At 43.7% G+C, this 27614-nt stretch overlaps 1 protein-coding gene across 3 annotated transcripts in view; it reads right to left on the reverse strand.

Annotated features, from left to right (window-relative positions):
* Window positions 1-1685: 1685 nt before the first annotated feature.
* Window positions 1686-27614, reverse strand: part of LOC144718734 (neuropilin-2-like) — a 76947-nt gene continuing 51018 nt past the window's right edge. For all 3 annotated transcript variants that reach the window (XM_078594230.1, XM_078594239.1, XM_078594247.1), the window contains 5 exons: window positions 19087-19231; window positions 15872-15940; window positions 15128-15175; window positions 12650-12715; window positions 1686-12121 (listed from right to left, as the gene is read on the reverse strand). In XM_078594230.1, the coding sequence (XP_078450356.1) occupies window positions 11658-12121; window positions 12650-12715; window positions 15128-15175; window positions 15872-15940; window positions 19087-19231 (792 nt within the window). In that variant the 3' untranslated portion in view covers window positions 1686-11657. The remainder of the gene's footprint in view (window positions 12122-12649; window positions 12716-15127; window positions 15176-15871; window positions 15941-19086; window positions 19232-27614) is intronic.

Below are 27614 nucleotides of genomic sequence, written 5' to 3' on the forward strand. Positions count from 1 at the left end.
GACCCACATTGTAGACCGTTACATAAAGGGATCAGACCAACGTGATCGAAACCTTTTGGGCCCACAATCCAACGCCATCGCGAGTGACGGCATGCAAGGCAATATTGCCAATAATGGCACCTCACAAGCGCCAGTATGGACACACCCTGGATCAGCAGGCATAGGGGACTTTGCTAGGTACCTGGCTCACCGCGAACTAATCAACACAGGACTCGTAAAGTTTGATGACCACTCCGAGAACTATTGAGCCTGGAGATCTACCTTCAGGAATGCAATCAGAAAATCAGGCATCTCTACAAGTGAAGAACTCGACTTTTTGGTGAAATGGTTAGGAAACGAATCTGCAGAGTACGCAAAGAGGATCCGGTTGGCAAACATAGACGACCCTGCCTCAAGCCTGCATGCGATGAGAGCTTATTGGTATACACTATTCTCAGGTTTTTTCGGTAAAGTCACGTAGGTAAAAACATTAAAATTAATGAAAGTAAAATAAAACAAAACAAAATAAAATTCACGACGTTTCGGAGGCAACACAAGTCTCCGTCATCAGGTGGGACCGTCACAGCCGAATTAGCTGCATCAAGTGAAGCAATGATTCAAGATGTAATCCCTTATAAGCAAGTTGAAGGGAGGTGGAGAGGGGGGGAAGGGAGAGCTTATCAGGCTGTGGTAGCCAATGAATGGAAACGTATCGGGAGGGAGGAGGAGCGGTGATCAAAGACTGCACGCAGTGCTCAACACAATGAATGGAGACGTGTCGGGACGGAGGGCGAGCGGCGATCAAAGACTGCACGCAGTGCTCAACACAATGAATGGAGACGCGCCGGGACGGAGGGCGAGCGGTGATCAAAGACATCACGTAGTGCTCAACACAATGAATGGAAACGTGGCGAGCGGTGATCAAAGAACAATGAAGAGATTACTGTTAAACACTGTCGATGTTAACACTCGGTGAAGTAAATTAAAATAGTGCCTGTCAGATAAGATGGTCCAAAAAGTGTAATTAAGTCTTTTTTGCGTGGTTAATAACATCTTTCCAGTGATTACTGAGTTTGTACCCATCATCACGGTTGAAATTATGTCTGTGTTTGTATATTTGTATGGCTTCGTGTACAAACCTTTGATGGTAGCCCGGAGGTTTGCAGAGAACCTTGGTCTCGGAAAAGACAATTTCATGAGAGCCCGCCGAGTTGTAGCAATGATCGGCAACGGCCGAAGAATCAGTTCTGCCGTGTTTCAGATCTGACTTGTGCTCGCGGACACGATCAGCAACATGACGTTTTGTTTCTCCAATGTAGCAATCACCACAAATGCAACTCAATTTGTAGACTCCAGGATACTGTAAGTCAGGAACGACATCCTTCACAGATGGAATCAGATCACGGATTTTATGCACTGTACTGAATCGGACTTGGATCTTATGTTTGTTTAGAATTTTGGAGATCTTTTTGGTCACGCCTGCTATGTATGGTAACGTGATAGTTTTGGTCAGAGTTTCATGTGGTTGTTTCTGTGTGGTGGGAGAGACAACGATTGTGCACCAAGACACGGCTACACGTGCACACACAAACGCCAACGCACACATGCACGTGTGCACACAAACACACGTGCACGATCACACACCAACGCAAGGATACACAAACACTCGTGGGGAGATGGGGAGTGAAGAATAAAAACTCCACAAATTCTGAGACAAAAAAGGCTTCGTTTAATATGTGAGGCTCTGGCCACAACACAGGCAAAAACACTCCGATTCAACATCAATCTTTCAAACAATCTAATTAACACACAACTTTGGCAACATTACATCAAGGCTCTGTGAACTCTGTGAACACCAAACCCGAAAGTGAACTAAAAATGAAAAGGACATCTTAGGAAGTGCTGGAGGTAGGGTCTGGGGATTCGATAGTGGGAGGACTCGTACTAGTGGCTGGTTGGCTGGTCAATCAGGGTCAGTGTGAGGATGAGTCCTTGTGGCTGGTTGGCTACTTGGTTACGTTAGGTCTAGAATTTGATTGGCTAGTGGGCTCCACTTGCAGACTGCTTGGTACTCCTCCACATTTCAACGTGTGACCCTTTTCAGTTCTTTGCCACTTTTTGACGCTGGTGTTCACAGCTCAGCAGTGTGTGGTGCTGAAAGGAGGCATTTGGAGTGGTCAGGGTTGAATGGAACAGAGAGGGGTTACATCACACTCAATTAGGATTAATAGAGAATCATGAGGATCATAGACAGCCAGCTGAAAAATCACACGCATCGACACTGCTACCCTGTGTATTGTCACATGAACGCTTAACCACGATCACCAATACACGGCTAAACGTGCACACACAGCCAAAGCACACACGCACGTGTGTACACAAACACACGTGCACGTTCACACACACAAATACACGTGCACGTTCACACACAAACGCACGGATACACAAACACTCGTGGGGAGATGGGGAATGAATAAACATAAACTATACAAACTCTGAGATAAAGTTGGCTTCGTTCAATACAGGGTGCTTCAAAACAATGCTAAAACTTATATGGGACTATCGTTTTTAATGGAAAAAGAATGGATAATGCACTGTAACATGACAACAAATGTATGTTAATAGCTTCAAAAGTCAAAGAGTCTACACTTGTTCGCCATCGTTGTCAACCCATGCCTGGAATCTTCTCAAGGTGGTCTCGAGAGGCTGAAGGCACATTTCTCGTGGTTTTGTTGCAAATTCTCAGAAGTGTTAAAACATTTTTAAGCACCCTGTATATAAGGCTCTGGCCACAACACAGGCAAAAACACTCCGATTCAATATCAAAAAATCTAATTAACACAACATTTGTTTAATATGTGAGGCTCTGGCCACAACACAGGCAAAAACACTCCGATTCAACATCAAAAAATCGAATTAACACACAACATTCGTTTAATATGTGAGGCTCTGGCCACAACACAGGCAAAAACACTCCGATTCAACATCAATCTTTAAAACAATCTAATTAACACACAACTTTGGCAACATTACATCAAGGCTCTGCGAACTCTGTGAACACCAAACCCGAAAGTGAACTAAAAATGAAAAGGACATCTTAGGAAGTTCTGGGGGTAGGGTTTGGGGATTCGATAGTGGGAGGACTCGTACTAGTGGCTGGTTGGCTGGTCAGTCAGGGTCGGTGTGAGGATGAGTCCTCGTGGCTGGTTGGCTACTTGGTTACGTTAGGTCTAGAATTTGATTGGTTAGTGGGCTCCACTTGCAGACTGCTTGGTACTCCTCCACAATTCAACGTGTGAACCTTTTCAGTTATTTGCCACTTTTGGACGCTGGTGTACACAGCCCAGCAGTGTGTGGTGCTGAAAGGAGGCATTTGGAGTGGTCAGGGTTGAATTAGGATTAACAGAGAATCATAGGGACCATAGACGGCCAGCTGAAATCACACACATCGACACTGCTACCCAGTGTATTGTCACATGAACGCTTAACCACGATCAACTCCACGTCTCGAGTTGCCCGCATAAACGGACACCGGAATTGGCACCGTATGTGAATATAATAGCCCACAACTCCCTAGGTTAAACTTACCTGCTCACCCACTGCCCGTATAAGCCATTGTTGCACTTACCACCTTCCCACTCGGCTCACTAATACACCTGTTTAAACAGTCACCACGATATTAGTGCACGCAGTGTGGAGCAAGTATTGCGACTCCACTGCCTAATCATATCGAGTGTCGCCTCATGCATTCCTGTCCTAGAGGGATATGTGTGTGATCGTATTTTGGAGCTCCCGCCGTCGAACTAAGTGGGGTTTCGAGTGACGTCCTGGGCTGAGACGTTGAACGTTAGGGACTGGGTTTGGGGGGGTGTAAGCACATCACACGTGCAGATAATTAATGACGAGCGGTATCTCAGATGCATGCAGAATGTACACGCATCACCTACGCATAGCAGCTAAAGACGAACACAAACACTAAGAGACACGAGAGACGTTTCAGGAAAATTGTTGGCAGTAATTTTCCACTGAAAATAGTTGCTGCGCCATTTTATATCGCGAACAAAAAAAATGTCGAGTTGACCAGAGCTGGGACAACGTTGATCGCTGCTCTTCTTAGTCGGAACTCGGTGGGCAAATTCCAATCAGATCACAGAGAGAGGTCACATGGCAACCTGAGGTTGTGCGCTCTGCCGACCAATAACAAAACGCACTACACCATAGTTTATCGTCGTAAAAGCTTTGCCAGTGACAGTTGCCCTCAACTAGCCTGAGTGTATCATGACCTTTGCAGTGTGTGTGGCGACATGACTCAAACAAACGGCCTAGCTGACACAACGATGTTTCCAATCGTTTCAGTTGCGACCTCCAAACGCAATTGACTTTGCGCCGCGACATTCGATACATTTTGTGCAAAATATTCCAACTACTGTACTTGGCAATTTGCATTGTTAATGGTACTTTTTTAATTATGTTTTTATTTATGCAAGAAACGTTTAATTATACATCGGCCTGCTTCGCATGAGAGGAGCAGGCTTTCTCCAATTTACTACCACATATAGCCATGCAGACCACGGGAGGCAAACCACTTCACTGAGTCACGGGGACCGTACACGTTTAAGCATTGAGCACGACATATGATACAACCTAGAACTCATCCTGTCCTACGAGTAAGACCAATAAACTTCCGGGCCACTATATTTGTGACAACTTTCAGATTTGTAAGGCTTCTAGAACACCATTAGAATTGAAAACTAGTTGATTTAGGACTGCTTTTTGTGGTTGATTAGCATGGTTGACAACGTACGGTGCGAAATAAATTCAACATACAGACAACTTGTTCCACGATTACCTACGTGTATTACATACGGAAGTTCAGTCATGTCTTGATAAGTTGCTGTTTGACATTCGTAATTACGACCTCACTGGCAGATGTACTCTACATAAATTATTATGACTAATGTCCATTATCGTTAAACTGCCCAAAGACTTCGATAAAAGGACAATAAGTTGCTTTCCTAAATCTATTTTTGCAGTTTAAGTCAACACGATATTAGCCGTGTACAACAGAAGGAAACCCATCCCTAATATTGATCAACCGCAGCGCTACCCAAATACCACAGCCGTGACCTTAAACCCCCTCCCCCCGTTCGTGTTTGATTGAAGCGCAATAATTATTGATGTAAAAAATTCAGTGCGTGGTAGTAGTAATAGAATAATTGATAGCAATTGAGTTGAGAAAGCGAATGTCTAATGAGACCTCGGCAAGCATCACCAGCGGGCGCGGTATTGAGTTCTGAGGCTGGCGGTCAGCGCAAGAGAGTGAAGAGAGTGCAAACAATATACCCCCTCATGCATATACAAGATGGATGAATTGATTCAATGGGCCACTTTTATGTCAGTGTGTGATATTAACTGAACAACATCTCTCGGGGGGGCGGTCTCTTCAACCCACTTTCTTGATGCGTGCCGAGTAAACTATACAAATTAGACATTGCCGCATTTACCATTATGAGACTCTAACTGGGCGTATTCTGGTCAGGCAAACAAAGGGTCTAAATATGAGTGTTGATTGACAATCGCCCGCAGAAAACATTTGCCAACAGCTAAATCTAGCAGCAAGATTTTATCCTGTACGGGAGATCAGATCATCAACCTCCACGTTCCTTCCCTCAACCCTTAACCTCCCTCCTTAGTCCTTCGGATACTGCGCAGCACTAGCCACGAGGGTACAGATGACCATTACGCCTCAGATTATATTTTTTAAAAGCCGGTTTAAGCTGAGTGCCAGATGTCCGAGAGAAAGGCGAGGTGGGTGGGTTGGCGAGGGGGGGGGGTAAATCAGCACTTGGAATCTCAGCACAGCAGCTCTCAATTACAGAACGGACCACCCGTATGACGGACGGGTCGTGTCACTCGGCTGACTCGTGAACACAATGCATTGGGTGTGCGTACTAGAAAGATAATGGACAATAATGATTCACCAAAACAGCCGCCAGCGATTATTGTTTAGCTCCTTTTTACCGTCTCCGTTTGTGCTGTATTATTTATTTGTAGTTTCATACTAAAACGTAACATTGGCACACTCTTTGCACAGATCAAAGAACGGACCTTTACACGCACAATTCGATGCATATTGCGAGTGAAACAATACATTTCAATGAATGCATCGATACATCATGAGACATATCACCGTAACTGCTGTTAGCGATATCTACTGCGTCATAGAATAAAACGTTTGGAATTTACAGTAATTGTTGCTTGGATTCTAATTTCTGACGATTGCGCAATGTTTAATTACATTGGTGTTGCATTTCCGAGTTTTGGTTAAGTTTTAGTTATTGATTTTGCGGCTAAATGCTGTCCCCGTTAATGTTCCACCTTTGTGTTTTATTTTAGCTCTCGTTTTTATAAAAGTATTTCCTTTGTTTAAAGCTGTGCGACAGCCCATTGAGACTAAGAGTATCTTTGTCCGGGGAGAACTGGGTTTAAAATAACTAAATAAATTATCCGCCGATTATTATTTTTATTAAAAACAATTACAGTACAGCAGACATAAGCGTAATAAATAAGATACAAAGTATTTTTTTCTTCCAAAAATTATGCTAAATTAAAAATAATCTAACTCAACTTTAAAAATCAGTAACTGAAACGTTAAACGCCAGAATTAAATTAGTCCAGAATTTGATTATTGTAACTTTTTGTCGACTTTTCTCTCGGTGGGCTTCGTGCCCACTCCTGGGTTGCTTCTTGCTGATTAACTGATATGGTTCAGATTTTCATACTCGCCAATCAATAGTATATGTAGGCCGTGCCATTATCCTGATTTACATACAAATGTGGAATACCTGCATTGGCAATCATGAGAAAGATGAACCGTCGCGAGGTATTGAGTTCCTGCAGCAGAGCTGAATAACCAGGTCAGCCGCTGCAAGCTACTTCAATTAACCTTTAATAATGCCATTATGTGAGCAAGCAGGGCATCACCCACACTTGTGAATGCTAATCTGCTGGTCGGGAGGAGAGGCATATGGCTCCCGAGAGGCATATAGATTGGGGGGGGCGTCAGTAGTGGAGTTTGAGAAACACTGAGTTAAACTATTTCAATTTAAAATAAATAATACATATTTTTAAACCATGATGTGTTTCAAACATTAACATGGCCAGGCTGTCACACATCCACGTTGACCGAGGACATCATCACTGGTTCTGGGGTCACGATTGGTTGTAGGTGCTTGATTGGTTCTAGTGTCGACGTAGCTATAAGCACGTGCAGCATTAGTCAGTGAGGCAGCCTAGGGGCCAGAGATCCTATGGGATCTGTTTCGGCCTAGTACGGCATTGAGCCAGTGTGGTTTCCCCAAGCTGTGGAAACGCGGCAGGGAACTCCGTACCTTTGGATCGGTCTCGTTGATGGAAGAGGACGCTGCCCCCGCGACCTGCTGCATCCGCTCAACGTAAATGTTTTACGCGAGTCGGGGGGGTACAAAACCGGCACGCGGTTCCTGCTGCGTTCACCAGACGCACGTCGGCAGGTGCAGTGCTTCTGATGAGGGGAGGTGCGGGGCTGGGTGGGGAGGGCTGTGGGTGAGAGTAACGGGATAGGAGGGCTTGCCGGCGAAAGTGTGGGCCGTTGAAACATGCACTCTGTTCAAACCAGGATGAGCAAAAGCACCAATGTCCGAGAATTCACGATTACATCAGTGTACATCAGGAACGTAACAATTAACAACCGTAATGATTTGATGAATTTTCACGACTTTGGGGTCGCGATTAGTTTCGAGGCATCGATACATTTGTGTCTCATTTTGACTGTCATGTTTGTAGCCTGTAGTTGTTTTTCCTCTTTTTTAAGGTTTGTTGGCCATGAGCCTAAACATGAACATATCATCGGAATGTAATTACCATAATTTATCAATTTATTTACGTACAATGGAATACATATATCATTACTGTAGAAAACGATTTGCATCGATAAAACAATGCATCGTCACGTGCCTCATCTACACATGCTGACCCACTAAGTGGCTGTTCCAGTAAAAACTAAATTCGTTTAACATGCACATCTGCACACGCTGATATCCGTGCATTACGGTATTTCTTCACAGCACACTTAAGCACATTTTGGTCAATGGTTTATTGTTTGAAAATGGGTACTGCTCCATAGAAGTCATGGCGAAATTAAATAGAAAAATTCAATGGCTTTCGATTTAAAGCTTTCGTGACTGCAGGGATTCATATTCTTGGATCTTTCGGTAAAGTCCCATAGAAGGGAAATAATAAAATAATAAAAGTTAAACATTAGAAAATTCTCACGACGTTTCGGCCACAACACAAGCAGCCGTCCTCAGGTGAAGAACAGAGCTGTCTGAAAGACAGCGTCCTAATGAACACTGCTAAGCTTGGCAGCGTATTATAAGCTGGGTGGGAGGAGCAGAGTGCCTTGACAAAGGTGTTTACATATCAACAGAGGAATGTAGCATATTGACGCTAAATAACTGCTTCTACCCTACTACCATACAATAAACCGATGTGAAAAAACTAGGCATAAACTACATCAATATAATCAATGTACTCAATATACTCTCCAATAAGCTGAGCTATTAACACTAAGTAACTGGGTATACACTACACTATATAATGACTATCATATAGTGAACTCAGCTTATTGTGTAAACATATCAATATGTAAACTCGGCTTATTGTGTAAACTATATGTAAACTCAGCTTATTGGAGAGTATATTGAGTATATTGATTATATTGATGTAGTTTATATATTAGTTTTTGATCGGTTCACTATATGGTAGTCATTATATAGTGTAGTGTATACCCAGTTACTTAATGTTAATAGCTCAGCTTATTGGAGAGTATATTGAGTACATTGATTATATTGATGTAGTATATATCTAGTTTTTTCACATCCGTTTATTGTATGGTAGTAGGGTAGAAGCAGTTCTTTAGCGTCAATATGCTAAATTCCTCTGTTGATATGTAAACTCCTTTGTCGAGGCGCTCTGCTCCTCCCACCCAGCTTAAAATACGCTGCCAAGCTTAGCAGTGTTCATTAGGATGCTGTCTTTCCGACAGCTCTGTTCTTCACCTGAGGACGGCTGCTTGTGTTGTGGCCGAAACGTCGTGAGAATTTTATGTTTTATGTTTATTATTTTATTATTTCCCTTCTATGGGACTTTACCGAAAGATCCAAGAATATAATTCAATGGCTATACGTAAATCGTGTATAAATAGGACTTCAAATTTCTCACTTGTGTATACTTATAAGAAATATTGGTGGACAACTTCATGGCATTAAACCCCACGATAATGTTGGAAAATGCAATTTATCGGGTACTTTAATGGCATGGTACAGTCAAAGGTTTCATTAGGACACACGTCAAGATTAATAGTGGCTTTTGGTGTAGGTTTGATATGATTATTAATTCACAATATTGCTTTTTACTGGAAAAGTAAGCATTTGCAACATTGGAGATTTTTCTAAAAAAAGCACCCATCTGCTCCTTCCTCAACTATCCCACATGGCACAAAGTGCTGCTTACAAGAAGAATAAACCATTATTGACATCACCAGCCAGCACCACGTTTTGTACCCAACATCCACTCCTCTCAATCTTCTCCCAATCTCGAGCCGAGGCACAAAACCTCAACCCAACTGCATGACAGAGATCTTAGGCCTCTTTCCCAACGTTCCCTGCAATCTAAATCAGAACCATTTGTTAAACATTCAAAAGTGCATCGTAATCACACACACAAGAAAAAAAGGCAATAATTTTTTCATAAATACTAGGCATTAAATTACGAAAAGTCGTCATTTGATCAGTAAGGCAAGCTGTGAGCTCAATTTTGATTAGAAATTTTCGTGACTCCTCAAAGTTCTAGAGGGAAATTTTGTGTTAGGACATTGGTGCAATGCAGACGGAGTTTATCCGCATCACCAGGAAACCATGCGCAAGAAACTCAGTCACAGCACAGTTTATTCTTGCTGTAAAAATATTCTCAATGGAGAATAAAAAATTAAAATAATGAAAATAAAGCCGCCCAATATGTGGCTAGAGTTCCTTTGGTCCAAGGCCGCAAAAGTCCATAAGGAATTCAGCAAGTCCATTCACGTGCCACGACATTCCTCGATTGTTTTCATTTCGTTTCCTTTCTTCGCAAGAGTTTTTCCCCTCCCAAGAGGACAGTATGTCCGGCACAAAGCCCGGCGGCCCGTAACACTACTCCATGCGTCCTAACGAAGCCTCGCGCGTGCGTCCATGATTGCGTGTGTGAAGTGGTCACTCAGAACAAAACAACAGGTGGTGCGGGATACCGTAGGTGATATAAGTTTACTCCCACAATGCACTAAATCAAACTACGTTTTGACTGTTTAAGAACAACCCAACAATTCACGTCATTTTTTTTTATTGTTTGGCAGTCTAAATGGCTACTGCCTGAATTTTCAGAGCATCTATATAATACGTTTTTGGCTATATTCACAGAATATTAAAGCTGTCACAAAATATTTCAACTGTCCCAAAATTGCCTGAAGAATTTCCGGTGATTTGGCAGATTTTTGTTTATTTATTTCAGAGCATATGGCTTTGGCCTCTCGCCAATTTTCTGGAAACAGAATTCTAGAGAGACTCTTCTCAACATGTATGGCGCTCCGGGCAGTGAAGGCCTTGGGGATCAAGAGACTAGCGAAGAAAATACGACGTTTTCAAAGTGTGACCGTTTATAAAATGGTCGAATTTCAAGTTAACATTCGGTGCTTGGCAACTTGAATAGGGAATGTGGGGCAACGTGTTTTCTCGGGAATGGCTTGTGTCCAAGAATGCCAGTGACTCTACAAAGCGTCAGGCTAGCTATCGGTGCAAAGCTATAGCAAATATTCTTCGCAACCAGATCGGGAGCGAGATGAGATTTAAACCGAGCCAAAAGTTACCTCTGCTGGGGCATTGCCAGTTGACTTCAAAACAAAGCTGTTCACTACGAGGGAAGTGGGGCCAGGGTGGACAAATCTAAACAGTTTGTTCCACGCTTGAGACACTTTTGCAAGCGTTTGTGAACTAATGGATTTAATATTACAATCGTTTACATATGACCAACAGTTATGATGTCACAACAAGTTATAATTTGGAAAGGTTACACTTTTAATTACTCAGTGAGTCACGAGGTAGAGTAACTTAAAGTGGAAAAAGTGTTTTTTTATTCCCAAAATGACATACTGTGTCCTCATAAAGCTGGGCATCTTTATAGTTCTGAATATGAATGATCCTTACGAAGATGTGTGCGCATGTACGCATGTCCTTATGTTTAATTGTGCACAACCCTAGGCACGCGCAACCACGCGCACAGAAAACTATTTACACGTGTCTATTATGTGCGCCTGCTTTTTACAAAATTTTTATTATATTAAGAATTAAATAACGCTTAGATTTTATTAAAACTTGATTGCTATTTCAGTTCTTATTTGCACACATCCCATCAGGGTCACAATTTTTTGTACTTGAATTTTTTTTATTAATTAAGGCTGCAGTGCAATTAAATTAGAATTGTCTCCTTAACGCGACCACCGTGACTTTCTTCTCAAAGTCACACAAGGTCACGAGAGGTTATGCAAAGGTCATTTGTCTCCACAGTAGGAGCATTTTGGCGGTGGGCGTCACATGGTACACCCGTGGTCAGGCGAGCGAGGAGTCCTTCCGAGAGATGAACTTCTCCATGTATGGGTTTCCGCCACCTCCCACTCTGTTGACATTGCTGTGGGTCATGGTGGCGGCCCCTGTGGTGGCAGTGCCTGTGGTGGCGGCTGTGTCCCGCGCGTGCCGCATCTCGTGCGCCTCCAGCACGGCCGAGAGGCTCGGGTGGTGGTGCATGCCGGGGATGGACAGGCCCAGGCGCGAGCACGTGCAGTAGAGCAGCAGCCCCGCGCACGCGGTGCCCAGCAGCACGCCGAGCGTGCTCAGTGTGATCACGGTGATCAGGAATGGGTCGAGGCTCTGCAGGACGTCGTCCGCTTTGTCGTCGCCAGCAGCCCAGGGGTCCGTCGGGGGTGGCGTGGCAGAGTTAAAGGCGGAGGGGTTGGCGGTTTCGGCTCCTCGTCTCCCGACAACCCAGCCGCTCTGGGTCACCTTGCCCGGATTACCTGGGAGGAGCACAGTGCAGCGGACACTGGAATTGGACACTGGATGCTGAAAACTGGACACCTCAACCGCTCGTCATTGTCATCGTTATTATCATTGCTATTGGCTTGTGTAAAATAGGCATCAGCCAGTGAATTAACAACTTGGTGGAATGTCAATGTCTTCCCCTCCAATCTATGCTGTCAACTACCCTTTCCTTGTTCAAATCGAGGCTCAGGATCTTCTGTCGTTCCTCTGCCTAGGACTATGCAGTAACTATGCCCACTGAGATCCAGTCACATTCAGATCATACGGGAACAAAAATTGCACTGTAATGTATTATCACACAGAGACCTTTGGAGCATGGAATTTCCACCACCAGTTTAAGATCCAGATTAACACTGCCCTCCTCTCGTATGATCAAGATAAACGAGTTCACGCTAACCGGACGAACAGTGCGCAAACATTTTCGAGCAATGCTCTACAAGTGGCGTGTGTGACGTGGTGGAACATGCAAGGGTGCTCAATCGGGAGTGCACGATGGATCTCACTCGTGATAGAAGATGGACTTTGCTGCTCCTCATCATCATCACCATTGCCTCTCAAATCTTTTGCGCCTGCCGTGTCACGCGAAGGAGAAAGACCTTATGTTAGCAGTGGGCAGCATGCAATTAACCATTCATGACTTGATTAAATTCGATTCTCACGTGCACTATGTATGCATCGAATAATACATGCGATAATTGAGTTCTTTGTAATTCGAGCAAAATATATGTAAATGATATGCCAATGGTACATATAAACACATTAGGAGTGAACGAAACTGTACGACGAAGACAAACAAGAATACAAATGAAATTGGAAAAACTAGACAAAAAAAAGTATCGATTATTAAATTGAATTATGGTCCTGCATTGTGACTCCCACATCTTGACCTTTCTCATCTCTCAAATCCAAATTCTAAGCCAAATATAACCCAAGGTGTCAACAACGTTTGAATCTCGAAGGTCACTATCAAAGTATTTTGCCAAAGTCCACTCTCTCTGGTAATTCTGAGGTCACAGAGTGTCTTAGACAGACCCTCATTTGTCGAACGTTCACAGGAAAATGACATTGTGTGCCAGTGCTTGTACTTCCCTGAGAACCAAACAAAATGATCTCTAGTTTATAATTTATTTCTACTTGAAAATTACGCCGGGCATGAAATCACAGACTGCACGAATAAACCGAATAGTGGGAATTGGACACTTTTTTCTCCCATGTAGGCATCAGCATGCGTGACCTCCGCGACCCCTCCACCCACCCATCCTCCACTCCCCCCCCGCCCCCCTCCGACCACCCTGACCCAGTTCCACTGCAGCATCAGCAGCTGACTTATGCGCGCGGCAATTCAATTGTGCTGCTTAATTTGATGGAAAAATTGTACGTTTAGTTAGCTGATTTAATAAACCTCGTTATCTTAGAGAATCGGCCACCTGCTGTCCGCTTTGGGATTATGGGGCAGCGAGCGCTGGCGTTGAGAGTGTCTGCCAACTGGGATCAGCGGTTTGGACGGACTCCGCTTGGACGTGCTCGCTCTGAACCAGCCACGGGGGGGGGGGGGGGGGAGCGGGGGACAGCTGGTTCTGTTGCGGCTGGCTGGTGGCACACGGCCATTGCAGCACCAACGTTTTGGAACAACGTTGTTTCTTCCCTTAAGATCGTAAATCTTCCTTCCAAAAAAATATCCTGAAGTGGAAGATTCGTGCTGGATATGCAGCTGCATTTGTAAATGTCATTGTAACTTTCATCTACGACTCATGTATCGATAGTTAAATTTTAATGTGCAATTTTATTGAGGGACTGTGTATTGTCTTGGTGTGGTCTGTGACTGTTTTTTTTCTGGGGAATTTATGTACTTATGCAATTTGAGCTTATATACTTAATCTATTTTATGTATTTATTTTCAGTGATTTTCTTACCTTTCCTATACGTTGCACTCCTATCGTTGTTTGTACTGCTTGTTGTTGTAACTTTATGACCTGCCCCTACTGACATCTGTGAAAAAGAGCTTCATAGCTCATCAGAATTCTCCAGGATAAATAATAATTATAATTCTGATATCTCATTAGTCACTTGGTCGGTCCCTTTCCCATCTGTTGACTGATTGATGTTACTTGCTTATGCCGGTAAAAAACAATCAGCTTCAAGCTGATTTGCAAGAATGACTCACGGAGGACCTTGTGAACAAAAAGGAAGCTACAGCAATGTATAAACATTGCAGACACTGAGTAGCAAACACATTGGAGGAAAACAACATTCAAGTTATGCACCATTCAAGTAACACTAGCAGGTAAGAAAGATACATTTTGTCAAAGCATGCGCAGTTCGCTTACCGCACGTGCAGGAAAAGGGATTTCTTAATTTAAGGAAGGACTTTTAAAACGCCAGGGAAGGGAGGAGGAGGGATTAAGCCAAAACCACAGTGGGAGCTCATTCCAAAAGTGAGGGGCGGAAATGCTAAATCTCATCCTCATGTTCACATTTCTCCTCCTCTTTCTATTATTTATGTTGTTTTTCACTCGAAATGTTGGGCTATCACGCAAAAATGTAATGCACCGGCCATCCCTTGCCCAACCAGATCGCGACTGCAAAAGAGACCCGCCATCCTCATGGGTTCTCACCAAGTAAAATATGTTTACTACTACTACTGGACGATCGCCATGCACAAGCAGGTTGTTATAGGATGCTGCGGGATTATTTGTTTTGCAGCAGAGGACAATGAAGCAACGTCCATTGTGGCACACTATTAAACGCTCCCATATCTAAATTGGCGGCCTTCACCACACCACACTGACCAGCATGGTGAAGTATGGTCAAATATAACTTCCACGACCTGCATGGGATGGGGAGGGTCCTCATCCAGCAGTGGATTTACCAAGGTCTGCACAAATTACACCCGTAACTTAATCAAACGTCCCAGGGGAGCAATTATTTTTGTCGTAGAGACATGTGTGACTGCCATTGGGAGGGTGGACAGCTGTAGCTACCTGTATGGCTGGAGCTGTTGCCGAGAGAGGGTCTCTTTGTGGGGCAATCTGAAACGGAAGACACGGCAGGGGTTCAGCAAGCACACTCTCCCAAGTGGACAGCAGCCAGCGGCGTACGCAGTCTCGTTTGTGCGAGCAGCCTACTTACAAACCAACAACACTGTAACAGGCCAAAGTGCGGGTCAGCTAAAAACAGAAAACCGCCTGTGGAGGCGTAGTAGCGTAAAAGGCATTGCCTCAGATCTTGGCTTACGATTAGAAATTGATTCTTGTTTTTTTTCTTCCAAGTTGCACTTATTCATTTTCCCAACTAAAGTGTATTCCGGTTGTGATTATCGACATCATTCCACGCTGCGATGAGGAGATATCCACTCGGATCTCTCGTAGAAAGCAGCGTTACATCATCCGGTGTGAAGAGAACAGCTCCTGGAAGGTGACATCACACAACTAGTTCTGAAATGACTTAAATTGCTTCTTAACCACACTTTGTGGTGGAACACTTTCACCCACTGCTGGATGAAGTCTTCTCCATGCGAGTTGTTGACCATGCTTCACCACGCTGGCCAGTGCAGGTCAGTGAAGGGGTTCTGCACATGACCGGTTTAAATATCACGCGCCACTGACATGAGCTTTGGCCAGGAATCGAGTTCAGTTCGCTCGCACCATAACTCAGAGCGCTAACCACTGCACAATTTATTTGTTTGCTGTTAAAGCTCCTAGTGATGAGGAGGGGTGGGGGGTTACCGGGACAGGGTGAGGAGTGCAGGCTGGGATCCTGGGCTGCAGAGACTGGGCTCACTCCTTGAACGTGGCCTTGAAGTTGGTCGGCGTGCCGGTTGGGGTAGGGATTAGGGTTACAGGAAGGGGGGGGGGAGAAATGGAAACAGACGATTGGACGCTCATTTACGTGCTTAGTTGTCCTGTGCCCAGAAGGACAGCTGCCACTGAGGATTCCCTATAAATTGTTCGAATTGAGATGTGATGAATGTCACTTATTGCACACGTAAAGCGTTCCGAGATGCTCTGGAATAAAGGGCACTGTAGCGAACACAAATTATTATTATTACATACCGCAGGTTGTAAACAATCACTGAAGTGACACTTTCTCGGAATGGTCACCAATATGTTGTAATAATGAAATGTGTTTAAAACTCAAATTGGCCTCTGAAGCAGGAGGTGAATATTACCATTTTTGCTAAATACATTATAATCTAATAAATGCAAAGAATAAATTGAAAATAAAGTACAATGTAACCCTCATTTTGCAAACGTAATCCACAATACCAGATGGCACTAACTCAAACCACACAAAGCATGTGCAGCCACACCATACATCACCACTGCCCTACAAATCACCTCACTATCGCGCAGAAAAGCACCACATACCACAACATCATATACCTAAACACCACCACAACACCACGTTACCATCACACCACATATTATTATACAATACAACACCAGACAACTAAAACCACCAACATACCACCACATCACACACCACCCACATCATCACCACATGACAACAAAGTATCATCAATCCATCACTTCCACAACACTTACACACCATCACACAAATCACCAAGACAAGAATCCCACATATTGCCTTAACAGACGTTTTGGGGCAAGTACTGTTAGTAAGCACCAATGAAGTCTGACATGGCACATGAGAGGGGGTGGTGGGTTGTCAGCACCACACCCGACTGCCATTGTCTCTCTCATGATAATGTTTACACACTGCACCAGGTCCTCATTTGAGGCCGATTCAACCTACGAGAGGCCCAGGACCAGTTTGGATAATCGTCATTGGTGTTGGCCGTGAGCGGGAATCGAACTCGGGTCGCCGGGTTTGTAGTGTTTTAAAGCCCACCGTCAGAGCACATGAAGGGCCATTTCCAAAAAACTCGCCTATTATATATTTTATTTCTTTCAAGGCGACATTGCTCTTGACAAATGCGTTGAGTTCTTTTGTTAACGGTTCTTGTGCACCACTGCCAATGCAGCAGCATCACCAAACAATGTGTATCATTATGAGCGCAATACATTCCTGCGCACCAACAAGAGATGCATGTAAACACAGTCGTCGGATTATCTGGTCTGGCGCCAGCTGGCTCCAGATCTGAGCACGATGCTCGGCTCCGCGAGTGCCAATTGGGTTTCCCGTCTCACGGGAATACAGACTCCGAAGCAGGGCCCATCGTGTGCATTGTGTCAACAATGCAACTTCTGCTCGTGTATTCATTCGATGACGGTACATTTAATTGATTTGCTTTATTACCTTTCTTGTACTCGTGTTTATTTTTTATGAGACCAGACGGCATCAGGGACTGGCGAGCCATGGTGCACATGGGATTATGCGGTGCTCTTTGGTGCATGCGGCTAAGAGATAATAATAATAATAATAAGAAGAAGAAGAACAACAAGAAGCCGGCACAGCTGAGGCCAGCAGATTCACTCTGTCAGCCGAAGAACAGAGGACATCTCCTTTCTTATCGCAGACTACAGAAGAGTGCGAGGAGTTTCCACAGAAATGCTCCTAAGAATGTGCGATGCTCGTTTAAAATGCAATTAGTTTGCGCATGGCAATTTTTTTTTTGGTAAAACTAGATCTACGTTAAATGGGGAGTGGTGCAGTGGTTAGCCTACTGTGCTACGAACCTGGCAATCTGACTTCAATTCCCAGCCACGGCTACCATCAGTGGCGAGCGATATTAGAACTGGTTCTGTGCCCTCACTTTCATCAACCCAGACTCATAGATATGGTACAGAGAGGAACATATAAGTCAGCAAATTAATAGATACCTTCATCAATCAATTGAATTCAATAATTATACCATCGATTATGCCACTGCAATCGCATTATTAATCCACCCGCACAAACGAGCGTGGTGAAGTATGGTCAAACAACCTCCCCCCCGCCCGATGACTGGCACAGCTGAGGGAGGCCTTCATCCAACAGCAGATTGACAAAGGGTTGTTTGATATTACCTACCTCGCCTGGTATACAAAAGGTCGTGGCTTCGATCCCAACCCTGATGCCTGTATATTTGGAGTTTGCCTGTTCTCCCTGTGGTCGTGTGGATTTTTCTCCGGGTCCTCCGGTTTTTCCCTCCACATTTAAAAACGTGTGTTGAGAGTATTTGGCTGCTATACATTTCCGCGTGATAAGCCCCTTTGTTGAGCTATCATTTGTGGCCAGGGCGCTTCTGAAAAAAGGCTGCATAGCTCAGTAGGTCTTATCTGGTAAAATAAAAAAATAGTTTAGTTTTATTCATATCCACATCGCCTTTGCATCATTGCCCAATACATCCTTTTGCAGGAGGTAAGAATGTATTCATCATGACCAAAAGATATAATCACGTGATATGCCTCCCTCATATATCCGTACCTCCACATACATAAATACATCTTCTATATACAAGCCATCGGCCACCACGTACTTCTAGGAGTGCATAATTCCAGCAGCAGCAGCATTGACTCGAGCAAATTCTGGACCGATTTTTGACATACGGCGTCTCATTCGCATAATGATTACTTTGTGTTTGTATCATGGTTGGCCCATGAGTGGATTTTCTCCGGGTGCTCTGGTTTCCTCCCACATGTATAAACACTCACTAATGGGCTAAAAATAGGTTAATATAGAGAGAACTGCAGAGCAATAGTTAGCGCTGGCTCACCGCCCAGCAGCCTTCAAGCTTGTCTGTGGTTCCTGAGCGATTGTGAGATGCAATTCGCATGCACGAAGCTATATGAGATTAATCATTATCAGTTTTTTTTCGAATGTGCGAAATCATTAAAAGTATTCTTATTATTATACAAGAAGAAGATTTCAGCATTAGAAGCCCCATACCTCCTGTGTGATGGAGCCGCGCCAACGGCGCTGCGAAGTGCGAGCGACGTGCGAGCGACGTGAGGGCGACGTGAGAGCGACATGAGAGCGACATGAGAGCAGTACATACCGGACGCAGGGCAGCCCAGCAGCTCGAGTCTCAGGCCAATGCCCGTCTGGGACCACTTCTCGGGATAGAGCCGCACAAAGCGCGCCTGCACGGGCCGCACCTGACGCAGCTCCGGCTTGTCCGCATTCGCATTTCCCACGAAGTACTGCGCCATCACGGAACAATGTGGGGATGGGGTGGGGGGGCAAAAATGTATGGCGTCAGGAGGAGGTGCGTCGCTGGGTTAACGATGCTTCGATTAAAATGTATTTTTGGGTACAAGCAGTGGCGTAGTAATCGAGTGTGCAGACAGAGCTGGATGGACCCAAGTGCTGGGCTATGGCATTCCATACACCAGGGTCCCAGCCAACCACGCAAGACCACGTGGGAAAAAATCAGGGAAAATGTTTTGATTGCTTACGCTTTACGCAAATTATATGAAAATTATGTCGTTACATTTAGTCCAGTGGACAGAACAAACGTGTACAATACAAGACAGAAAACTCGAAACAAGATGAACACGATGTTATAAACGCGACAAAAAACAAAGAGTTTTTTTTATTGAATCACTAACTCATAGTGGAGAGGAGTGAATTGTCACATGCCTGGAGACAGGGTAAACACCGACACAACCAACAACCCGATCACCATGCACAGCAGGCCTTGAGGGCTGCCAGTAGCCTCGTCTCTCTACATGGAGTGATTTTTCCAAAAGTTTTCCAAGCGAAAAATTGTGTTGTCTCCATTTACTGCCTAGTTAGGAGGCATTTTGTCCACATTTTTGCGCAAGCAGTAATACATTCTTCAGCAGACAGTTTAAACAGATAACAGTAAACACACACACACATGCACACCAAAGATATAATTACAATGAAGTCATATAAATTAACATTTAAAATAATTAAGAGACTACACTGGCAGTTCTGCACAAGTACTCATTAAAAATAACATCAACTTCATAAAAAACAATCTGGATTTGTAAAACATGGCCTTTCTACGGAAAATAACTGAACTCCAGATATATGAAAATGGGATATTGCCTACAATGTCTATATCAATCATCTGTGCTCAAACGCCTTGGTAAGCACTCTTCTTCTGGCAGTCATATCAAACATCGAACAAGCAAATTTTAGGTTTTAGTTCACAAAATACTAGAACACATTACAGCAATAGACACATACTAGGCACGTAATAATCGGGCAATTAAAGGAGATTATTATGCTCGTGATATGTGCATATAATCACATGTATAAAATCTATGATTTGCAAGTCACACAAAAATATGCATATTTTTGTTCCTTTAGGCTAAAGTTCAGAAAGAGACTAAACAAACAAGGCCGATAGTTTAAACAAGACGTAACAAGGCTGTACGGACAGTACAGACAGGACAAACAAGATAGTCAGCACAGACAAGACAGCAGTACAAAAAACATTGATAGTTTAATTGATTCTCAAGCCACAAATTGTGTTCATGAATTGAATCATGAGGTGGTGGTGGCGGATGGTAAATCATTACTTTGCCTAGAACTCAAATGGAAACTGCAAATGACAACTTCGAGCGGGGAGGGAAACATTCGACGATTCGCGAGCTCCATCAATCAACATCAATCGCGAAAGGCCTCTTCAACCGAGAGTTATCTTGAATGTTGCTCCAGCCCAGATGAAAACACACAGGGCCTGCCCACGACCCTGACCGCCCCGCAGGGCGGGTTAAAGGTCGTGCCTCTCTCAACATGGACGGTGTTGACATCTGCGCGCGATGCTCTCTCTTAACGTGCTCTGAAATCCTTCAATGAGGGTCCCCACACTGTTGCTCATAGCTAATTATGACTATGCGTGTGTTGTAAGTTTCTTTTAAGCACAATTCTAATTCTTATTTACATATAAGCATTTAATAATAACGATGATTATTCCGTCTACTTCTTCTCCTTGTTAAATGACACCGCATCTCAAAGCGCTGTGTGGTAATTTGCACGCAAAGGCTTTTCATTGTCTCTTACTTTTTTTTTACTTTTGATGTAAATATGCCGTACGCGTGTGTATAGCAGAACAAACATGTTACGGATAATTAGCATTGTTAATACACCATCGTAAGTAGAGTAGGAAACGGCTGTTTTTTTAAATGTTTCAAGTGTTGTAAATACGAGGCATTCTTTTCTCAAGCACATTCCAACAGAAATAGCTCACTGCCAACGGCCATGCTCATAAAGTGGGCTTCAGTCCTGTATTTACGCTAAGCCTAGTTCATCCAGCCCTGACAGGGGGTACACTGAATCGAGGCTACAATTAGTCCAGTTTACCAGTTTACATTGGGGCTACACTGATTCTAACGCAAATGGAGAACAGCGGGTCGAGTTGATGTCAACCAATGACCTCATCCTCATCCACAACTCGAAGCGATGGGTAGAACGCAAGGACATGTAGAAAGAACGCGGTCCACCGTGACCAGGTGAACGCTGCTGTTAATCCTAACCGAGCAACGCTGCTCAACTAAATAATCCCCTAATGTACGCATGTAAGTGTAGTGTCGTCTGTGCGTGCAGGTCGCATGCGTCGCACACACAGTCAGCTGGAGATGAGGTGGTCGCAGGTGGCACCGCTCTGCCCTTGTTATTGTTGTTGCCGAGCTCACGCCACCACTCGGGCCCCCTCTCTCTCTCTCTCACATACGACCCCGCTGCCGCATGACCTGTCCCAGACACGACCCTGTCCGCGTTGCAACGATGGCATCGACTGGGACAGTCAATTACTGTCCGGTCGCGGAATGATCGTGCGAAGGCGGCGGCGACGACGAGACGAGTCCAATCCCAGAACCGGCAGCCCAGAGCTCTCGCTCTCCGTTGCTTATATTCCCCTCGGGGGACTTGGCTCCGCCCTAGCCGCGCCTCCCTTCTCGAACCCTCTAGTGGGTTCCAGGGGCTTCCACACGAGGTCTACCGTGACCCTTGCCCCAGTTCCTCCGCCCTGTCAGCACACACGTGTATATGCTCAGCGGTATGTGCGCTAAGTGTCCACCTGCAGTTGCTGCTGCTGTCCAACAGTCAGCGCTATGTCACTACATCAGTATAACATTGTTTCTGCTCTCTTTCGTTTTATCAATAGAGAAACAACTGCGAGCGGGGAAGGTGGTTGTGAGCAGGGCGTTTAGGTGCGCACGTAAAAATTAAGAGCTATAGCCCAGTTTATTGTACAGCGGTTGCCTGACTGTCGTATATGGACCAATAACAATGCCCACCGGGTAGTGGGGCTGGCTGTAAGCGGTAAGTTGTTCATTTAATACGATAAAAATGTTCTGCACTGGAATAGAGTTCATATGTGATGGAGACAGAATGTGTCATGTAAATAAATTATTTGTGTTTAATACGACATATTTAAAAACATAATAGGGCATAAAAACACAGAAAACTCCTTTATGTATCCAGTTACATAACTTTCCACGGCAATAGTGCATTACTTAACTTGAATCTGGGCCACGTAAGTGTTTGTAATTATTATTACAAATACTCAAGGTCAAAAATTAAGGTCGGTCATCACGGCCAATACGGTTGATGCCGCCACAAATTTCCCTCACCTTCTGCCTACCACTGTACATCTCGTAGTTGGTGAGCAACTCCTGCCAGTTTATCCGAACTTGTGTAACGGTGTCGCAGTGATCCTGATGCTTAGTGAAGCATATGTGCAGTTGCTACTTCACCTCTGATTAGCACGGTTGGCTACGTACGGTGTGAAAGAAGTTCAAACAGACACACAGAATGGGTTCTCACCTGGTTGCACAGCAAAGCATCTGTATGTCTCGCCTAATTGTTTGTGGTATCATTGGCTGCTAGATGCTCATCTGCCTTTGGTAGTTGTGCTGTACTAGGGGCCCCACAACCCGAGACCAGAGCTCTTTCAGTCACCACTTTCAGACGATGTTAGGATGTTAATTATTCTCGACATGACTTCAGTTTCTAAGGGCAGGTTCCTTGCTTCCCTTCATCTTATCTGATCTGGTACTTTCCTGCTCATTTGGGCATCTGTGTGAAGTGTTGAGCATTCTCCACTCGTGTGCATTATGGGTTTTCTCCGGGGACTCAATTTTACTCCCACATACTGTACCAAATGCTCATAAATTGAATTGGCCAAATATCCAAATGTAAGGCCCTCCTAAGACAGAGACAGCACTTTACTGGAAGAATAAAGGGCATTATTTATCGAACTAGTAGACAGGGAGAACTCAGAAGACGATGTCCCTCCACAGAGAAAATTTTTCACCCAACAACACTAAAAATTTGAGTGCTGAGTGTTGTGTAAACGCGAGCAAGAAGTCCTACTTTGCAGAAATAAAGGCGGGCAGTAAACAAACATTTTCCTCGCGGCAAGGACTTTTTCCACACAACCATCTCCGGTGTGATAACATAACAGGGTCTTATAAAACTGAGAGCATGGACACACACACGCATAAACAAAGACCCACGTATAGCGTGAACAGACTGTTGGGGGCAAGTACTGTTAGCAAGCACCTATGAAGGCCGATACGGCACACGAGGGGGTGGGTGACCAACACTACGTCCGGCCGCCTTTGTCTCCCTCATGGTGATGTTTTACACACCGCACCAGGTACTGATTTGAGGCTGAGTCAAACTAGGGGAAGCCCAGGACCGGTTCAGATAATTGTCACTGGTGTTGGCCGTGAGCGGGAATCCAACTCGGGTCGCCGGGTTCATAGCGCAGCACGTGAACCCCTACACTACCGCTCCCCACACACACGCATAGACACACACATACAGACAACTGCACATAGACACACAAGTACGCACTGTCCGTTTTGTAAACATCTTATAAAAAGTCACACAAACAGGAAAAGAATATAGCTACGCTCCAAAAGATTAATTAAGATAAGATATGAGCACGGCTCTAAAAAATACTGTTGGCCATTCCTCTGGGAGATAAACAGAATATCAACAGAAAATCTAACATCTGAGGTCTAGTCACACAACCTAATGTGCCAATTATTGTTCTGGACTGGTTAGGCTAACTTTTTCATGTTTGCGAGTTACTTAACCAGGGTGCATGATGGAGCTGAGGTGTAATGACGTACCAAATTATATAGATTTTTGAGCTAAGAATATGGATAGAATCGCCCATGCAATATTCCGTATCCACTGCCTATGGTGTATGTAATGAGTTTGTAAGGCACCTGCAACCACTAGAGGTCGCCTAAATTCAATCAAATCGTGAGACTGAATCGAAGGAATCATTACACCTCAAATGGAGAAGTTAGCTTAGGCTTGGACGATGGCTCTAAGTCTAACTTGGCTAATGAACAACATTGAACAAGATAATTGTTTTTTTACCCTTCTATCTGGCAACAAAACTGACACCTTTTTTACAAGGAGTCATGTTTGCATAGACCACGATACCTGCAGTCATAATGCAAACAAAAAACATAACTCTGATAATGTATGCACTGTCCTTGAAGTTGATTGGTCCACACCCGAGACAGCTTTCCTTAGAGCCTAGTCTCACATGGGTTGGACCAGATGACGCCAAAAGGCGCACAACTCAAAGACAACGCACCATCAGAGTATGAGAGCTCGGGGTAAGCATTTACATCATTGGAACCTCATTTTCCAGTAAAAAATATGATAATTGTTTTTTTACCCTTCTATCTGGCAACAAAACTGACACCTTTTTTTTACAAGGAGTCATGTTTGCATAGACCACAATACCTGCAGTCATAATGCAAACAAAAAACATAACTCATATTTTTTACTGGCAAATGAGGTTCCAATGATGTAAATGCTTACCCCGAGCTCTCATACTCTGATGGTGCATTGTCTTTGAGTTGTGCGCCTTTTGGCGTCATCTGGTCCAACCCATGTGAGACTAGGCTCTAAGGAAAGCTGTCTCGGGTGTGGACCAATCAACTTCAAGGACAGTGCATACATTATCAGAGTTATGTTTTTTGCTTGCATTTTGACTGCAGGTATTGTGGTCTATGCAAACATGACTCCTTGTAAAAAAAGGTGTTTCAGTTTTGTTGCCAGATAGAAGGGTAAAAAACCAATCATCATATTTTTTACTGGCAAATGAGGTTCCAATGAAACATTGAACAACGTTTGCCAAAATATCTCAGCATTCTCATGAGCATGAAAACAGAGCACCAGGTTTATTCTTGAGAGTTACAACACAATATGCTTGTTACATGAATATTTTTAAAAGTCACAGCGTGTATATTTTGCTTAAAATTGGACGTACCGTATATCGTAAGCATTTACATTTAGCAATTGCAGTAGAGTACGTTAGTTTCCAAATTGACTATATAAAATGCACAAACTATTCTCGATTTTATGGATTTCAGCGCAAATTATTTAACCAGGCACAGACATTAATTCCATTTCGCAAGGATGATATGGCAATTTACGAGTTACAAATGATTAGGTATTGATTAATCTTTACAAATTAATCATTGGTCAATTTTACAGATTAAAGAATTGGTATTAACGCTGGTGTGCAATGCAGATAGATGAATGCTACCACGGAGTCTTTAACGTTTCACTTAACAAGATGGAATGCTTCGGTAATTATCTCCAAAAATCATTAGAGGGCTGAGGGATTAAAACTACCAAGCGATTGCACTTGCTTGATAAGCTGTGCAGTGGTCTCATTCTTTATCATCAACATCATCATCATTCTTAATTTTGGAGCTTTCGTGACTGCAGGAATTATTCTTTGGTTCTTTCGGTAAAGTCACGTATAAAGATAAATTAATAAATTAAAAAATAGCATACTACGACGTTTCGATTGCAACACAAGCAATCATCATCAGGTATAAAAGAAATAGCAACAAAAATCTAACCAGAAAACTATGGACAGACATATAAGCAGACAGATATCACAAAGATACACAGAGAGAGAACACGTATCGGCACAAAGAGAAAGATCGTCTCTGTGACGAGGCCTTAAATATAGAGAGGGGGCGGGGGCGGAGAGAGGGAGGGGGCAGAGAAAAAATTAGCATGTCAATGAGTGGACGACGACGTGGTACGGTACGCAAGCTTGAAAATTAGGAGAAAGACACACTAAAATTAAATAACCTAGCAAAATATCGAAATGTAATGTAATGCAACACAGAGAGTCGGTCAACACACAAGTAACACACAGCCTGGTTGATTACGTATTTCAAAGATTGCTAAGTTAGAATTTAAGTGTGAAAATTCCAAAGAGAGGACACAGGCAGAGAGAGAAAACAAAAAACCAGAGAGAGAGAAAAAAGGTAAGCTTAAAACTTCCCCGAAGAAGTGGTTCAATCTTAATTTTGGAGCTTTCGTGACTGCAGGAATTATTATTGGGTTATTTTGGTAAAGTCACGTATAAAGATAAAATAATAAATTAAATAATAGCATACTACGACGTTTCGATTGCAACACAAGCAATGATCATCAGGTATAAAAGAAATAGCAACAACAATCTAACCAGAAAACTATAGACAGACATATAAGCAGACAGATATCACAAAGATACACAGAGAGAGAACACGTATCGGCACAAAGAGAAAGATCGTCTCTGTATCTTTATACGTGACTTTACCGAAAGAACCAAAGAATCATCATCATTATCAGCTGTGCTCTATCCACTATTGGATGACGGGCTCCCCCTGCAATCTCCATCTCGCATCATCTTGTGATATCACTAAATCAGCAAATAGATACAGCACATGCAATGTTCAAAGTATACGCATTGAATAGCGTGTGCCATAATGGTTTGTTCACGGCATATGCAAATTATTGGATGGGCAAAAAAGCGAGTAAAGCAAATAATACCTCGAGGTTAAGCAAGTGATTAAGATATAGTGAACAACATAGAGATATGACAGACAATATTAACTAAACTAAAAACTAATCTATTTTAATTTTACCAGGTAAGGTAAGGCCCACTGAGCTTTATAGATATTTTTCAGAAGCGATCTGGCCTCAAATTGATAGCTTAATGAGGTGACTTATTACGTGGAAAATTATAGCAGCCAAATACTCTAAATGCATGTTGATTTTAATTTTGGAGAAAAAAACTGGACGATCCGGCTAAATATCTACACGACCATGAGGAAAACATGCAAAATCCAAATATACAGGCATCAAGAGTTGGGATGAAATCCATGACCGCCTGTATACCAGGCAAGGTAGTTAACATCCCGCCACCGTGGTGCCCCTTAACTCAGACAGTATAAAATAAACACGGGGGGCGACTTACGTAGCTGTACATGTGGCATAATTCAAATTACACCTTAAGAAACAACAACAGAAACACGTCAATTTCATCCTCGTGACATGCATGTCCCCGTCCTTTCTGCACAGCATCTTGTAGATGCAGTTGCACGCCAGATGAATCCAAATTGTAGTGCATTCTACAGGAACAGCCTTGGCCTGTCCCACAGCCTGCGAGTTTAACGCCCAATTTTACCATGCGCAGACATCGTTCAGTCTCCCATAAAGACCTCTGGCTGCAAGCACGAGGCCCTATGCTTCCACCCCGTCCACCATGTCCCAGGCATGTATCCTCCACCGGCC

Source organism: Lampetra planeri, chromosome 1, assembly GCF_965212315.1.
Source record: "Lampetra planeri chromosome 1, kcLamPlan1.2.h2, whole genome shotgun sequence".
Lineage (NCBI taxonomy): Eukaryota > Metazoa > Chordata > Hyperoartia > Petromyzontiformes > Petromyzontidae > Lampetra > Lampetra planeri.